General features: G+C 48.5%; 1 protein-coding gene across 5 annotated transcripts in view; it reads left to right on the top strand.

The window, feature by feature from the left end:
* The window catches only part of LOC309537131 (B-cell receptor CD22-like), a 30,186-nt gene extending 13,280 nt beyond the window's left edge, over positions 1-16,906 (top strand). For 3 of the 5 annotated variants that reach the window (XM_082231679.1, XM_082231678.1, XM_082231677.1), the window contains exons 2-9: positions 8,571-8,732; positions 8,917-9,297; positions 10,180-10,473; positions 11,115-11,387; positions 12,112-12,402; positions 13,682-13,781; positions 14,123-14,306; positions 16,130-16,906. In XM_082231679.1, coding sequence (XP_082087805.1) covers positions 8,690-8,732; positions 8,917-9,297; positions 10,180-10,473; positions 11,115-11,387; positions 12,112-12,402; positions 13,682-13,781; positions 14,123-14,306; positions 16,130-16,273 — 1,710 coding nt within the window. In that variant the 5' untranslated portion in view covers positions 8,571-8,689 and the 3' untranslated portion in view covers positions 16,274-16,906. The remainder of the gene's footprint in view (positions 1-8,570; positions 8,733-8,916; positions 9,298-10,179; positions 10,474-11,114; positions 11,388-12,111; positions 12,403-13,681; positions 13,782-14,122; positions 14,307-16,129) is intronic. The other 2 variants (XM_082231680.1, XM_082231681.1) reach the window with 2 other exon arrangements.
* The last annotated feature ends 251 nt before the right edge of the window (positions 16,907-17,157 follow it).

Below are 17,157 nucleotides of genomic sequence, written 5' to 3' on the forward strand. Positions count from 1 at the left end.
GTAAAGGGTTCCCATTCTTCTTTAAAGTCACAGCTATCCTTGTCCCATAGCTTGTATGCCAGTTTTGCCAGTTCTGCATAGTCCATCAATTTTTCTTGCCATGATTCTTTAGTTGGGGTTTCTTCAGTCTTCCATCCTTGTGCTATTAGAACTTTCGCGGCCGAGCATATCTAGCCCGGCATCCTGTTCTCACCGAGGCCAGAGGAAACCACAAATAAATAAACTGTTTCAAAGATGATTCTTCAGCAGCAGCTTGCTACACTTTTCGGTGATTGCTGGATCCATGGCTATTTGTTGTACCTTTTAGGACAGTTATTTGCTGATGAAAAATAATATTTGAAACAGTTTATTATCTGGAAAAACTGTTCTGTTTGCTGCTGTGCTCGGAGTACCGTACTGCTACGCCCAGAGCACCTACCATCACACAGTTGTAGGACATTGACTTTGGAAAGGCTTTTTGCCTCCACCTTAGAGACTGACCGCGCCTAACATTCATTTGAATCTCATTATTTGTGGTTTCCTTTATATATATAGTTCTTCTGTTTATGAACTTTGAAAGAATATTATGTTATAAAGATTCAGTGGAAGACAGGTGTGCTTGGCATGCTCTGGTCCATGGGGTCACGAAGAGTCGGACACGACTAAACGACTAAACAACAACAAATTATTAGCCATCGTGTTGCGTGTTATTGTTTACACAAGCAGGACTTGAGCAGGAGCTTTTAGACCAGGGAAGAGGAACCTGTGGCCTTCCAGATGTTGTTGGTATATAACCTCCAAGGATCCAGACAGAAAGGAGAACAGCCTGCGAAATGCTCGCAAGGTCTTTAAATTCAGAAGCATTTGCCCTGAGAATCTGAACTGAAGAACCAACCATGAAGTTGCAAAGCAAAATGTCTCTTCCTGGACTCCAACTCCCATCCTTCCTGAGCATTAGCCATGCTAGCTGTGGCTGATGGGAATGTCTTAGAAGGCCACCGGTTGCCCACCCCTGCTCTACACACTGAGCAGGTTCATAACAACATCAACAACCGACTTCCAACAAGAGGGCTGGTGGAGGAGAGACAGATCACCACACACCCTGTTCAAGGTGTTACAAATAGTATATAAAGCCCTTAGCGCCTTGGGACCAGCTGACCTGCCCCCTCCCACTATGAGCCTTGGTCTCCCCTGCTCTTATCATCACACCCTGCTCCTTCGCAGGCAGAAAACCAAAGCTAATGAGTGAGCAGATAGGCAGAGGCATCTACTGATCCTCCTTGGTTTTCTGATCTACCACTGACTGAGCCAGAACGAGGGGTGGTGGACAAGGAGCTTGCAGTGAGGAAGAGAAACAGCAGGTCAGTGAGCCTGCAACTGGGATGTGGTCTCCAAGCAGATGACCAACTAGGTTGACCCTCAATGGCAGCTCTGAAGCAATCGGTCCCTCTTCTACCAGCCTGCTTGCTCGCCTGCATGGAATTCCTGGTCACCTGTGGCAACCAGGCAAGTAGTTAAATACAAGACTGGGTGCAAGAGCACACCCACCTATATTTCTTTGAATTTGCATATTGCTTGATGGTAGGAAGCCTGCCAAACCTTGTCAAGTCTCAGGGGCTGGGAAGAGTGGGCAGCAGGGAGGGCTGAGGTGAAGCAAGGAGATGCAGAGGAAGCAGCAGCCCTGCTCTGGAGGCAGCTTGGTCCATCTCTCAGTATTTGACTAGCAGCAGCTCTGCAGGATCTCAGACAGGATCTTTTTCCCCAGCCCTACCTGGAGATGCTGGGGATAAAACCTGCCACCGAGCCGGCTGCTTAGATCCCAAGGGAGAAACCTCTGCATGAGCCTCTTATTCACAAAGGGCCTATGCACATGCAAGGCATGGTGCAAGAAATGGCTGGGGCTAGAATGCCAGCACACATCGAGGGCCGCAGAGGACAGGAGTAAGAAACAAGCAGACAGGAAGTGGGCAGATATGGATAAAGAAAGGGGCACGCAGAACACTGGCTGCCCATTTGATACCCAACAAAGTTCAGGGTGTTACTCTTGGTATATAAAGCCCTTAACAGCTTGGGACCAGGTTACCTGAGGGCTGCTTCAGTCTGTGGGACTGGTCCTCTTACAGGTGCCACATTATATTTCCTCTGCGTTTGCAAAAAAATCAACCTTTTAGCATAGCAGCACCTACATTTCGGAAATCTCTGCCTATTGACATTGCCTTCCCTGCATTCGTTTTGGCACCTGCTTTAAGCATTTTTGTTTCCAGGCGTGTAGGGTGCTGGCATGCATTTTAATTTTGTATTAGCTTATTGCTGATTTTAATTATGTTTCCAATTTTCAAAATATCTGTTTTTAGCATTTGTCTTTTATCGGCAATGCTCACGTCTGTTTTTCTAAACCTCCGAGAGGTTCTGTTTACAACCAAGCGGCATCTAGGTTTTGTTGATTGAATAAAGGATTGCTTGTAGGGAGTTGTAGCTCAGTGGCAAGATTTAAACTGAATCGTACTCATCCCTGGAACAAGGGAGGATGCTAAAGTACAGGGTGCTCCTGAGAATGTACAGAGTATCCCCTCCCCTATGGCTACTTTGCACCTCACCCATTTCTTATCCAGAAAGCACACACTGCATAAGATGAGCTTGCAACCCGCATACAGCTCAACATATTAATTATTATTATATTGGAATTTATTACCTGCTCTTCACCATGGTGGGTGACAGCAATTTAAAATTCAGAACATGTGGTCCTTGGGTATGTATGCCTATTCTGGACACAAGATCATGCATAGAGTGTTAGGGATGCCAACCTCCCTGCCCAGCTCTTTGCCCTTTGCCTTTGAACAGGATAATCTTCAGACAGTAGCAGGAGATGGTTAAAAAAAGAGAGGAATAAACTCACGGAATTGTTGAGTTTGAAAGGACCTCAGGGGTCATCTAGCCTAACCCCGTGGAATCCAAGAATCCTGTCCATAGCCACCCCTGGGTGGGCTCAAACGACTAACCTTCTGGTTAATAGCCAAACACACTAACCCATTGCGCCACTAGCTGCCCTGGGTCAAGGGAGTTCGACCCATAACAATAACAATAATAATAATAATTTATTATTTATACCCCGCCCATCTGGCTGGGTTTCCCCAGCCACTCTGAACGGCTCCCAACAGAATATTAAAAACATGATAAAACATCAAACATTAAAAACTTCCCTAAACAGGGCTGCCTTCAGATGTCTTCTAAAAGTCAGAGAGTTGTTTATTTCCTCTGCCTGGTTCCCTGTAACCTCGCTTCTTGCAGGGAGGGAACTGCCAGAAGGCCCTTGGAGCTGGACCTCAGTTGAATGATGGGGGTAGAGACGCTCCTTTAGGTATACTGGGCCGAGGGCATTTAGGGCTTTAAAGGTCACAACCAAGACTTTGAATTGTGCTTCGAAGCATTCTAGGAGGCAATGTAGGTCTTTCAGAACTAGTGTTATGTGGTCTTGATGGCCACTCCCAGTCACCAGTCTAGCTGCCGCATTCTGGATTAATTGTAGTTTCCGGCTCACTTTCAAAGGTAGCCCCACGTAGAGCATATTGCAGTAGTCCAAGTGGGAGATAACTAAAGCATGCGCCACTCTGGCGAGACAGTCTGTGGGCCATCAAGTTGCCATGAAAAGCACAGCAACAATAGGCCAGGCCGGTCAGTTGGCAACCTCACCCCCACTCAGCGCATGTGCTTTGCGAAACCACAGCTAGCTGCTCCCGGCCTGTATGTAGATGGGGTCGGAGAATGCGAGTGCCACAAGCGGCGGACTTCGCTTAGGAAGGGAGAGAACACACAACATGTGCAGTGCCCATAATGAGTCATAGACAGCCTCCACTCATCAGGGCAGCCTTTTTTCAGATGGGAAGGCGTAACTTTGCAACTGCCTCTTCCCCACCCCCTCTTTTGCTTTAGAAATTAAGCGCTATTTAGCCGGCGGGGTGCAAGCAAGGGAGGGGAGGGGGGTGAGAGGCAGCGGCTTCAAATTGGTGTGGACAGCAGCTAGATCGCCCTGAGGCCACCTCTCCATGCATCGCTAGAACATTGTGCGCTCTTGGTGGTGATGCTGCTGATGACACAGAGCCCTGCCTCTGTGGTGGGCTTCAGGCCTGAGCGAGGGGAGGGTGCAGATGTCTGTCATTTGGCAGCCAGGATACAAGCAGTGAAGAGGGGGCTGCTGGTGGTTTTTGTGTGCTTTTTTTCTGTGGAGGGGAGTGGGCTATCTCAAATCCCAAAGGATTGGGGGGCTCTCAGCTGCAGGCAACAATTAACTGAGCCGTGCTAGAGGTGACTGCCTGGCGTTTGAGGTTCTGGTGCTCGCCACAGAGGCTGGGAGCTGGGACTTGGCCGCCTGCCAGCACCTTCGGGGGCCAAGTGCTCACTGGCTCATGCGCCTTTGTGTGTCTCTCTCTGTGTGTGCCTGCTGCATCCCAGTGAGCCTGTGGATGAACTCCAGAGCAAACCTGTTCTATCCAGAGGCGGCTTGGGGTTTGAGGTGGCTCTCGCCGCACCCAGTGTGCTCCCACCACTCGCTTAGGAAGTGGTGCACACAGAGCCAGCATCTATCCTGTCTGAAATACTACATTTCGATGCATTTTGCCCAATGCCAGTTCCAATCCGAATCTATAAAAAGAATGTTTTCCTTCCCTATAGAACATGGGTAGGCAAACTAAGGCCCGGGGGCTGGATTCGGCCCAGTCGCCTTCTAAATCCGGCCCGCGGATGGTCCGGGAATCAGCGTCTTTTTACATGAGTAGAATGTGTGCTTTTATTTAAAATGCATCTCTGAGTTATTTGCGGGGCATAGGAATTCATTCATTCCCCCCCCCCAAAAAAAAAAAATAGTCTGGCCCCACACAAGGTCTGAGGGACAGTGGACCAGCCCCCTGCTGAAAAGGTTTGCTGACTCCTGCTATAGAACAAAATATTATGGGAAAACATTGTGCCAAAGTTGGTAAATGTGACTCTGATTCACACCATGCCTCTAAAGCAGGCATCCCCAACCTTCGTCCCTCCAGATGTTTTGGACTACAATTCCCATCATCCCTGACCACTGGTCCTGTTAGCTAGGGATCATGGGAGTTGTAGGCCAAAACATCTCGAGGTCCGCAGGTTGGGGATGCCTGCTCTAAAGCAATATGAGACCACTTTGAACAGTCATGGCATTCCCCCAAAGAATTCTGGGAGCTGTAGTTTGTGAAAGGGGCTGAGAATTGTTAACAGATGCACACATCCCATTCTCTTTCCAGATGTACAGTTTCCAGAGTACGCTGAAAAAAGAGGGATCGGTTGTTAAACTGCTCTGTGAATTGTAGCTCCGTGAGAGGAATAGGGGACTGGTCACAACTCTCAGCACCCTTAACAAACTACAGGTCCCAGAATTCTTTGGGGGAGAAGCCTTGACTGTTTAAAGTGGTGAATGTGCATACGCTCCAACATTTCTCCAATGAAAATAGGGACGTCCCATTTCATAATGATAATTGTACTATTTATACCTCACACATCTTACTGGGTTGCCCCAGCCGCTCTGAGCAGCTTCCAACATATATAAAAACATAATAAAACATTAACCATTTTTTAAATAAAAACTTCCCTAATACAGGATTTCTTTCAGACTGCTCGGGGGTCAGATAACTCCATGTTGTTGCTGTTGTTGTTTAGTCATTTAGTCGTGTCTGACTCTTTGTGACCCCATGGACCAGAGCATGCCAGGCACTCCTGTCTTCCACTGCCTCCTGCAGTTTGGTCAAACTCATGCTGGTAGCTTTGAAAACACTATCCAACCATCTTGCCCTCTGTCGTCCCCTTCTCCTTGTGCCTTCCATCTTTCCCAACATCAGGGTCTTTTCCAGGGAGTCTTCTCTTCTCATGAGGTGGCCAAAGTCTTGGAGCCTCAGTTTCAGGATCTGCCCTTCCAGTGAGCACTCAGGGCTGATTTCCTTAAGAATGGAGAGGTTTGATCTTCTTGCAGTCCATGGGACTCTCAAGAGTCTCCTCCAGCACCATAATTCAAAAGAATCAATTCTTCGGCGATCAGTCTTCTTTATGGTCCAGCTCTCACTTCCAGACATCACTAGCTAACTAGATAACTCCATACCCTCCACCATTTCTCCAATGAAAATAGGGACATCCTAAGGAAAAGTGGGGCATTCTGGGATCAAATCAGAAACTGGGATGACTTCTCTAAATCAGGGACGCCCCTAGAAAATAGGGACACTTGGAGGGTCTTAAGGTGGTGCTAACTGAATTTTAAGGTATTAATGTGCCCAGAGCCCACGTGTATTGATGGCATCAGGGTGTAAAAGTCCTGCGTTCAATAACTGTTTGTGCCTGCAAAAGTTTTTTGTGGTCAGCATACTGCTTTGATTCCAATTCTCCATAACATCCTGCTGAAATACTGCAAGTTTTTGCCCTACGAATATTCTGGTTTGTGTTTGCAGGGGGGCGGGGTGTTGTTCTGCTATAGTGAGTGCTGCTCCAGACAGTAGTAACATTGAGGAAGCACCGCAGAACAAAAACTTCTATACTCACCCACCCAAGATGTCCTTACTTGGTATAAGCTGTATCCCCCCTGCTAAAATGAAAAAGAAAAAAGGTGTGTTTACTCTTAGAAATGTACAAATATTGGGAGTGGGGGACAGGGAAGCGAGGGCAAGAATACAAAGAAGGAGGAAACAATATGTAGTAAAGAAATGCCCATAAAAACCTGTGATAAAATAAAAATACAGCTGGCTTTCCCACCGCTTCTAATATGGGATAGCTTTAGCATATTCAGGAATCAAAAGTTTTGTGTCTCTTTTGTAGGAAATGTATCCTTTTTTGTGCATTCTACAATGATGGGAGTCGAGGTGCCCCATTGCACATCACATTTGCCATAGTCTGCTTTCCCCTTCCATCAATTTGCAATTCCTGGCGAGGGAGGGAGCCCAGAAGGGTGTGTTTTCTTGCGCTATTTTAGTCTCTTGCAAGGCTCTTTATTCCAGTTTCTCCAGGCCTTGGAGACTTTTGCCAGGAGCCTGGCGTTTCGACATCTTCACGTTGCAGCAAGGAAGTTAAAGGGGACCCTTTAACTGGGTTTTTTGGATGAGCTTTCAACAGCCTTGAGATGGGGAGGAATCCAGCAACACGGAGCTTCACCCCTCATGGCTAGGGGCAGCCCAAAATATTATGCTGCCTGAGGCAAAGGATTAGATGCTGCCCCACATCACCAATCCACATACAAAAGTTGATTCGACTGGCGGTTAAATCTTACTTTGTGAGGGTCATAGGGCAGTGCTAGAGCTTCTGTTTTTGCATGAAAACAGTCCGAGTCCTTGCAAGACAGAGATGCTCTGTTGCAGTTCTCTTGCCCTGAATCTCCTACCATTCTGCTTAATTGGATGCCTGCAGCTTCTAGCATTATGATCAAATCTTTGTTCCGTCTGCTTTCTCTACATCAAGCCTAGTTTGATACACTTCTGTCAAGCTCCCCCATTCCTCACTTTCCCCTCTAAATTAAAAATCCCCAGCAATTGTAATCTTTTAGTCATAGAAGAACTGATCATTTTGACTGCCCTTCTCTGCGCCTTTTCCACGTCTGGGATATCCAGCTAAGGCTGGGAGTAAGCCCCATTGAAGTTAATAGGACTTACTTATGAGTAGGGGTGGGCAAGTCTGTCCATTTTAGTTTTTCTCAGTTTCTAATTTGCCCACTTTTAAATCCAGTTTCCCACATTTCCTCATTAGTCGGGAAATTTCATTTTTAAAAATTATCATGAGGATTCGCCCTCATTTCAGTGCGGATTTTCCCTAATATTGACCTTTTTTGTGTGCAATTTTCGCCTATTATGCATATTTCTGCAAAGCAGTTTTCTGTAATTTTGTATGCTCTTTTTGCTACTGTTTGTATCTTTATGCACCCTTTACCCCAGTATATGCATCTTTGTATGCAATACTTTGATGGAGAACTGCATTGCAAAATTCAAAGGGCAGATTTTGAAGGATGGCTGCTTCAGTTTGCATATTGTTTTGGGAACTGTGCATTATGTAGGTTCCCCTGTAAAGGCAAACTGGGTTAAATTTCTCCTTCAGCCCTACTTCTGAGCAGACATGGCTTGGATTGCATTGTAAGACAGCTGAGACGTGTGTTCGGTGCAGGACGACACATCATGTCAGGAGAAAAAATGGGGAAAGGCCATGTAAATTTGGCCAAAGAAAGAGGCCAAAGTATGAGTCCAAACTGTGTATTTCAAAGGTTTGTGAAATCCTGGACGTTCGTTAAAGACAAGATGCCCCTCTACACTTCTTTACACACACAGCTCTCAGTCGGAACATCCTGGCAGCAATTCAGAAAATCCAGAACATTTAACAAATCTGTTCCTTGGTCATGCCTTGCAAATAAGCTTACTAGCCCAGGAAGAAGTTACTAGCCCAGCTTAAGGCAGACCAAAGAGGGACAGAGAGCTCTGAAGGGGCTTCCATCCCCATGTCTCCTAGGTTCTAATTCAACACTCTAACCACTACACCACGCAGGCTCCCATGGAGAATCAAAGTTGGCGCACACCTGATTTTCTTGACTTCTCTTTAATTTCCTCCAGCTTTTCCTTCTTCCAACTCACCCGCGGGCTTCGCTGTGCATGACGGAGAAGAGACAGATTTCCCATTCCCCCAGCCCTGAGCCTCTCTCAGGGCTGCGAACCCAGAGGTGCTTCACAACATGAGACTCTCCGGCAATGGTCTCCCATTGGCATGTCTCCTAGGTAGGTTCCTTGTTGCTGGCAGGTCTTCTCAGGAAGTCCATGTCGCACAGTATGGAATTGGGTCTTTAGCAATGCTTTCCTTCTAAGAAAAGTGGTACTGGTGGTGTGTACTCTTGAGTATTCCACAACCACTTAAAGACCTGCTGAAAGACTCTCTCCCTGCTCCTCGCACCTTTTCCTCCAGTTCTGTTTTACAGCCCTGTGTCTGATGCCTGGACGTCCATGCTGCCTAGCTCCATCCAAGCCCTGAAGGGCTCCTGCGTGGTCATTCCCTGCTCGTTCACCTTCCCTGGTTCCCGCGATTCCTGGGGTGGCAAGTTCAGCGTGGCTTGGTACCAGTACCGGTCGAGAGGGTACCCTGAAATCTACAACAGCAAAAGCCAGGGCAGCGTCCTGTCGGAGTACCAAGGGCGGACGGAGGTCCTGGGAGACCTCGAGATGGGCAACTGCACCCTTAGCATCAACCCCGTTCGCAGCGAGGATGCCATGAGCTACTATGTCTGGATCAACCCTGATTCGGTTAAACACCGCTTCTACGACGTCACGGTCCGGGTGGACGTAGCAGGTGAGGTGGACCCATGCATCCAGGCCGGGGAGTTGTGATGATGATTTGCTGAGGGTGATGATTTAAACTTGCATACCACCCTATACCCGCAGGTCTCAGGAAGGTTCACAACATAAAAACACAAAATGCATAGTAAAAACGAAAACAAGAACCTCTGGCTCTACTCTGAGCCTCTTCCTCCCCACCTCAGAACTGCCTTTCAAACTCAACCCCCCCAAAGGCTACTGCCTCTCCCCACATGGGCTGCCCTCCAATGCCCCCCACCCACTTTGCTAAGAGGCAAGCTCCCCCCAGTCACCCCCACCCTGAAATAGGGGCCTCACCTTACAAGCTGCCCCATCTCAGGCCACCTGGCTGAATCTCCACCCCCACCTGGCAGGACCCCCCAACCTCTCCTTGCTCATGTCACATGACCCATGGGGCTCGACACCCTCTTTCTGTGGGGAGGATTAGGTGGGAGCTCAGCCTCCCCTCTCCCTGCGTCACGTGACTATCGCTCCTCCCGGAAGACCCCCTTCCCATCCCTGCTGCATCCCGGTCCCTCACTTGTTCATGGAGGAATCTCATGGCCAGTCCCCAAATTTGCCATCTCCTTCTGGCCCTCAGAACTCTTCCCAGGCCACACCCCATCCTCAGGCCACACCCCTTGCTGCCCTTTCTTCCCACCTTCCTTGAGAGATTTTGCCTGGCTGGGATACGTCCTTGAACTCTGATCATGCCTCTTGCATGCCTGGACGGAAGTTTGAGAAGAGTGTGGGAGAGGAATGCTCCGCCCACTTTTGCCTCTGGCCTGGCCCCGCCCACCGCTGGCACGTGCCCCCTGAAAGATTTCTCACAATGGAATGTGGTCCTCGGGCAGATTTGTAGCCTTTTTGCTTGCAGACACTCCGTCGCAACTGGAGATGAGTGACCCAGGCTTACTGACTGAAGGCGACCGCACCCTGATCACCTGTTCAACCCTGCACACCTGCCCCTTGGCTCCACCTACTCTGACCTGGAACCTTGTGGGAGGCAAGGCTGCCACAGTCCAGGAACGTCTTGCTGGGGGTTCCTGGCGGACGGAATCGGGGCTCAGCTACGTTCCTTCTCACAAGGATCATGGCAAATACCTGCAGTGCACAGCCACCTTCCCAAACCAGCAACAGTCTAGCAATGGAATCTACCTGCAGGTTAAATGTGAGTGCCTGGACACAGTACTGTGGGTGGAGACGTGGTCAGAAGGCCCCCTTCACTACAAAGCAATGGATGCTCTGCCCTTGAAAGTCGGCTCTCATTTTAAATTGTTAAGACAGTTTCTTCTAGCTACCATGAGGACTAGTTACTTGCTAGCTTTATAAATGAACGTGGGCATGTTTTTTAATCTAAGGTGAAAAGATTCCTGCTGTTTAGGAAAGTCTGGGAAAGGGTGGAGGGGGTTTGAACAATAATTTTCTAAATCCACTTGAAGCATAGAAACAAGGTGTTTATAGCACAATTTAGCACACCCCCACCGTGCGTTTAAAGCTGATGGCTCCCCCCCCAACAATCCTGAGAACTATAGCATCACAGTGCTACAATTCCTAGCAGCCCATGATTCTTTGGGGGAAGTTGTGTGCTTTCAATACATGGTGTGGCCCCCGTCACCCTTTGCAACCATATGGTGTTATCTCCCTTTTTGTGTGACCCTGCACCTTTAATTCCTAGAAAACAGGTAGAAATTCAGCAGGTGCAGACAGAGGCGTTGGGATCAATAGCTGAGGCGTAGGATGAAGTGTGCAGCCTTAGCAGCAAAAATGGGTTTCCATTGACCTCTGCCCCACTCTGACGGACTCTTCCAGATTCTCCAAAAAATGCTGTCGTCTCCGTAGTGGGGAACCCCAACCTGAAAGAAGGAGACAGCGTCACCCTCCGATGCAGCAGCCAGAGCAACCCCCCGGCTGTCAGTTACCGGTGGTTCTTCGGGCCTCGCAAAGCACCACTGCGGGCAGCAGGTGTTGGGCCAGAGGTGACCCTGGCAGATGTGCGGAGGGACTCGGGGCCATACCACTGTGTTGCAGAGAATGATGTCGGGATGGGGGAAGACTCGCCGCCCACCTATCTCAATGTGCAGTGTAAGGAGAGGTTTTGATTTCTTGTTTCACTAGCACTGTATTTATCTGTGGCCAACTTGGGGCTTAGTGGCAAAGTCACACCAAGTTCATGTTTACGATGTCACGTTGCCACCTTTTCCTTCGCCTGGAGCTCCTATGCCTTTGTAAAAACGCAACGGGTGATTTTTGTTGTTGCTGCTGTTATGGCATCTCCATGCCTGTGAAAGCTTTGCCGAATGAATTTCTGCCCACCAGGCACAACCCAATAATGCATGTTAAGCAGAGGCACCGAGATGCACCCAACGTTGGGGGGGGGGGCTCCAGTTTAAAGCATGTGACTTCCCCCAATGATCCTGAGAACTATAGTTTACCCCTCACAGGGCTACAGTTCCCAGCACCCCTAACTGCAGTTCCCAAGATTCTTTGGGGAAAAGTTGTGTGTGTTAAATGTGTGGTGTGTGGTATATTGTGTAAAGATTTAAATGATGGGACAGGGGAATGGGGGAAACTATTTCCCCACCCACTTTTTCAGCCCTTTACGTCTCTGTCTTCTTCCCTGCTCTACTAGCCTGAGTAAACTGGTAAAAAAAACTCTTGCAGGCTAGTACTTATTTGCAAGGCTGCATTAAGTGCACATTTTAAAACCTTTTAAGCTTTTGGAAGTGTAGCAGCTTGGACCATGGGAACACACACTGTGACGTGTGGTTGTTCTAGTTTTTAAAATATCCCTCTGCTATCCTTGCAGATAAGCCAGTGATCCTGCCTCAAGGGAACTGCACCCTGTCAAGGACTGGAGAGATAGTAACATGTTACTGCATAGCCGAGGGAAACCCCTTACCCGAAATCGAGTGGCGCCTACCAAACCGTACCGTTCCTGGGGAGTTCAACAGCTCTGAGCTGCAGGCAGCCTCAGTCTCCTGGGGACAGGCCATCATTGGGATATTGACAGGCCCCACCTCCAGCCTCACCAACGTGTCTTGCACAGCTACCAACCAACACGGGCCAAGCCAAATCACACTGCCCACCATCCAGGCAGGTAAGTAAGGTCTAAGCGCTAATAAGAGGTATCTGGGAACATAGGAAGCTGCCTTAAAACCAAGTGAGACCATTGGTCCATCTGGCTCAATATTGTCAGCTCTGGCTGGCAGCAGCTCTCAGCACTATATGGAGATGCCGGCTGAGCATCTTCTGCATGCAACACAAATTATCTCCATGAGACATGGGGACAAATCTGTCACTTTGGGTCTCTCTCAGTTTCTTATTTTTCCAATATTCAGTTCTCCACATCAGTTCACAATTGTATAAAAAAAGTTGGTATGAGGATACGTCACTGTGAATTAGTATGAATCTCTCCCAATGTGCACATTTTTGAAAGCAGATTCCCCTCATACAATGCATTCCCCCCTCTTAACTAGTATATGCAGTTTTACTCGCATTAATTGTTTGGAGTACTACATTGCAAAAGTCAGAAGAGTGCAAATTTTGAAAGGGTTGCAGTACAGGGTTCCAAGATGTGCGAATTAAGTAGATTCACCACATGTAAGGGCTGAACTACATGTGATGGGTTTGGGCCTTTGCTTGCTAGCTGTTTGATTTACTAAGCGGGAGACGCAGGAGCTGGGGGTGTGGGGAACAATCCATATCAGAGAAGGGTTATAAAACCCTTTCTCCATGCTACGGTCAAGATCTAGACCTTTCCTCACCCTCACCCAACCCCTGCACTTCTGAAATGGCGGTGCTCTGTGCTCTAGGTCTAGACCAGAGGTTGTCAACCTGGTCCCTACCGTCCACCAGTGGGCGTTTCAGGATTCTAGGTGGGCGGTAGGGGGTTCTATGGCACAAGCTGAATCCTCCTTCCATCGACCACTGGTGAGCGGTAAGGAAATTTGACCATTAAGAAAGATGCATTAGTGAGTGGTAGGTAAAAAAAGGTTGACTGCCCCTGGTCTAGACATTTGTTTTATTCCCCATGATGCCTCAGAGTGGCAGCAAGCCAGAGGGATTGTGGGAAATTAGAAGGATGGCTAAATCAAGCCATGGGACACGTTTTGGAATTCTGGACCAAAAAGGGATTGAGGACCAAAGGCAGGCACCACTAGTGACTTGGGGGGGCTTGGCTGATGGCCAAGGATACTAGGGGCTGATGCTGACCTTTCTGGCAGGCTTAGCATCCAACGGGTGAAGCTGTCATGGAGAAGGTACCACCTGGATTTCTGCCAGTCAGCTGACTGCTAAAAGGGACCTTAAATCTCATCTGCATGCGGACGGCCTCTTTGCAAAGGACAGCCACCAGGTTTCACTGTCTCTTTTTGCAGGGGACACCACCCTCCTGCTCATGGCCTCTGGGGGTGCCGTTGGGGGCCTCCTCTTCTTCTCCCTGCTGGGAACGGTGATGTACAAGGTGACGAAAAGCAGGTGAGCAGCTGGCTTCATCCACAGCACTGTTAGCAAGTAGATGCTAGCTTTCATTATTTAGCAAAAACCGGCTTATGTACCCTCTTCCCCCACCCTCTCCCCTGTCTCTGATATTGTGGAGGGTTGCCAACTTTTTTTATGGGCTGACGCTCCTGCGCCTTTCAGAGAAGCCTGATCTGCAGACATGAGCAGTTGATCCCCACAGCTGGGGAAGCTTCACCTGCATCAATCTTCCATGAACGGTGCTAGATTCTCCCACCGCTATCGGTTGACAACCTTATCCCTACATCCCACTTATAACATCACGTTTTTTCTTTTCCCTCCTCCCTTTCTGCCACTAGAAAAAAGGGGCAGAAGAAAGAGGAAGACGAGGAGCAGGAGGACCCTACGCTGTATGTCACGGATGAAAATGGAGAGCAGAAGACATCGCTCAAAGTAGAGAAGCCCTCCAGGTCCAAGAAGAAAGAGGAGCAGTTCAACATGTACAGCAAGTCGAAGGGAGGAGGGAGCCCAGCTGCTGACAATGTAGGGGAAGGCTCAGGGCAGTACAATACTCAGGGGCGGATCTACTGTGAAACTAGCTCAGCCCTGATAGCTCAGTTGGTTAGAGTGTGGGGCTGATAATGCTAAGGTTGCCGGTTCGCTCCCTGTGTGGGACAGCTGCATATTCCTTCATTGCAGTGCATTGGATGAAATGATCCACAGGGTCCCTTCCAATTCTGTAATTCTATAATGAAACTTAAGCTTCGTGCTCCTAATCCTGGAGGAACCCCAGAACTTGCTTTCGTCCACGTCCACGTTGCTTAAAAACTATGAGACCCCATATGAGTTGCATGACTCAAATTGATTATTATTATTTGATAGAATCATAGAACTGTAGAGTTAGGGATGCAGGTGGCGCTGCGGTCTAAACCACTGAGTCTCTTGGGCTTGCCAATTGGAAGGTTGGCAGTTCGAATCCCTGCCATGGGGTGAGCTCCCATTGCTCTGTCCCAGCTCCTGCCAACCTAGCAGTTTGAAAGCATGCCAGCGCGAGTAGATAAATAGGTACAGCTGCGGCGGGAAGGTAAACGACATTTCCGTGCGCTCTGGTTTCGATCATGGTGTTCCGTTGTGCCAGAAGCTGTTTAGTCATGCTAGCCACATGAAAGCTGTCTGTGGACAAACACTGGATCCCTCAGCCTCAAAGTGAGATGAGTACCGCAACCCCATTGTCGCCTTTGACTGGACGTAACTGTCCAGGGGTCCTTTACCTTACCTTTAGAGTTGGAATGGGTCTAGTCTGACCTCTCTGCAATGACTGATGTGGGGTTCAAACCCACAACCCTAAGATTAAGAGTCTTGTTAAAGGAGAAGACTTGTTAAAGGAGAAGACTTGTTGTATATATTTCAACAATCCTGAAGTCTGAGAGTCAGTAGTGCAGATGTTGTAAAGGTTTGGTGATATTTTGTGGAACAACCCCACTGATGGTGATGATAGAGGTTACCCAGATTTTGTTGCTGGTTGCGAAGGGGCCCCCATGGCAGTTCAGGGCCCCCCAAGTGTAGGTCTGCCACTGACAACATACAGCTTCTCCAAAGCAATCGTCGTCGTCTTCTTCTTCTTCTTCTTCTTCTTCTTCTTCTTCTTCTTCTTCTTCTTCTTCATTTGAGACCCTCATACCATGGAAACAGATCAAATCAACTCTACCACAGGAAGCTTGGGCAACACACTAGTAACAAAACAGTGCCCATCTTAGTCTATCGAAAGCCTGAGAGCCAGTGTGGTGTAGTGGTTAAGAGCGGTAGTCTCGTAATCTAGGAAACCGGGTTCGCGTCTCCACTCCTCCACATGCAGCTGCTGGGTGACCTTGGGCCAGTCACACTTCTTTGAAGTCTCTCAGCCCCACTCACCTCACAGAGTGATTGTTGTGGGGGAGGAAGGGAAAGGAGAATGTGAGCCGCTTTGAGACTCCTTAAAGGGAGTGAAAGGCAGGATATCAAATCCAAACTCTTCTTCTTCTGGACAGGGAGGCGGGGAGATAAATTTTTACCTGGTGTCAAAACATATGTCAACAAAGGCACCAGGTGGCCCTCACTGGGGAAAGCGCATTCCACAAATGGGGAGCCACAACTAAAAAGGCCCCCTCTTCCTTGTCACCGCCCTCTGAGCCTCCCTCAGATGGGGGAACTGGAGAAGGGCCTCCAAAGGTGATCTAAGGGACTGGGTATGTTCATATAAGGTAGTTTGTTATGAGTGCTGGGAATTGTAGCCCCATGAGAAGGGTAAACCACAGTTCCTAGTCTTCTTTAGTGGAAGCCACGTGCTTCAAATGGACTAAAACTTCCTTTCTCTTTTTTCTTTTTAGGATCTGAGCACCAAGGCCTACGAATCCATGGCGGTGGCTGAAGATTATGAAAATGTATCAGCCGGTGAGCTGACTGGACTTTACGGAAACCTGGGCAACTGGCAGCCCACCTCTGGAACCGACCAGATTTACTCCAACGTCTGACCCGAGGAAGGAGAGAACTTTGGTCCAAATGCTTTCCTTTTCCTTTTTTTTCTATTTAACAAGTGCTTGTATAATAACTAGAAGTAATGCTAGCTAGACCAATGGGGGTGATTGAGTAGGAGAGCCGTGGGGGGAGGGAGGGATGGTGTCAAATTTGTACGCCCAAATAAATCTTCTGGGGCTCCCTCCATGCAACGGTTACCTCCTACAATTCCCTGGGGGAGTATTGTTAGTATAAACTCTCGGGACTCCCTGCTGCAGGGAAAACAAAATACTAGTATTAACTCTCAGGACTTCCTGCTCTTTGTGTGTGTGTCCAGGGATATGTTCTTGGGTTTAGAACCCCAGTTCCCAGTCCATGAGGGGGAATATTTATGACCTTACCCCCCGAGGCTCCTTTCTGTGAGGAAGTATTATTGATCCTCACCCCTGGGATTTCTTGCTGCGAGAGGGATTGCTAATGGCACTGAGCCACTCCAAGACGGCCATTTGAAGGGTGTTTGGAGGGTTGCGCTGTTCTAATCCCATCTTTCTTTCTATGGCTGAGGTCTTTCCTGCTGTGCTGAGCCCATTGTGTCAGTGGATTTTACTGTCAAGACTTTCAAAGTATATGTCTCTATTTTTGTACTTTCAGCATGAATCTGTGGCTTTTATTACTGTGATTAATTTGGGAATGGGGTGGCAGAGAGGGTGCCATGGAGATCTCTCAGCAGGGGTGGCGGCAGGAGGCTTCCTTAAACAGAAGACTTCTTCGAGCACACAGAAGATATGGGGTTGCTGTGTTTCCTTTCCCAACCAGGCTCCTGTCTGAACAGCTACATGACAGTCAGAAATCTGCCACTGCGTAGCACAGGTCAAATGTCACCCTCCAGGCCCCTCTAGAA

Source organism: Podarcis vaucheri (assembly GCF_965113315.1).
Source record: "Podarcis vaucheri genome assembly, chromosome: 7".
NCBI lineage: Eukaryota > Metazoa > Chordata > Lepidosauria > Squamata > Lacertidae > Podarcis > Podarcis vaucheri.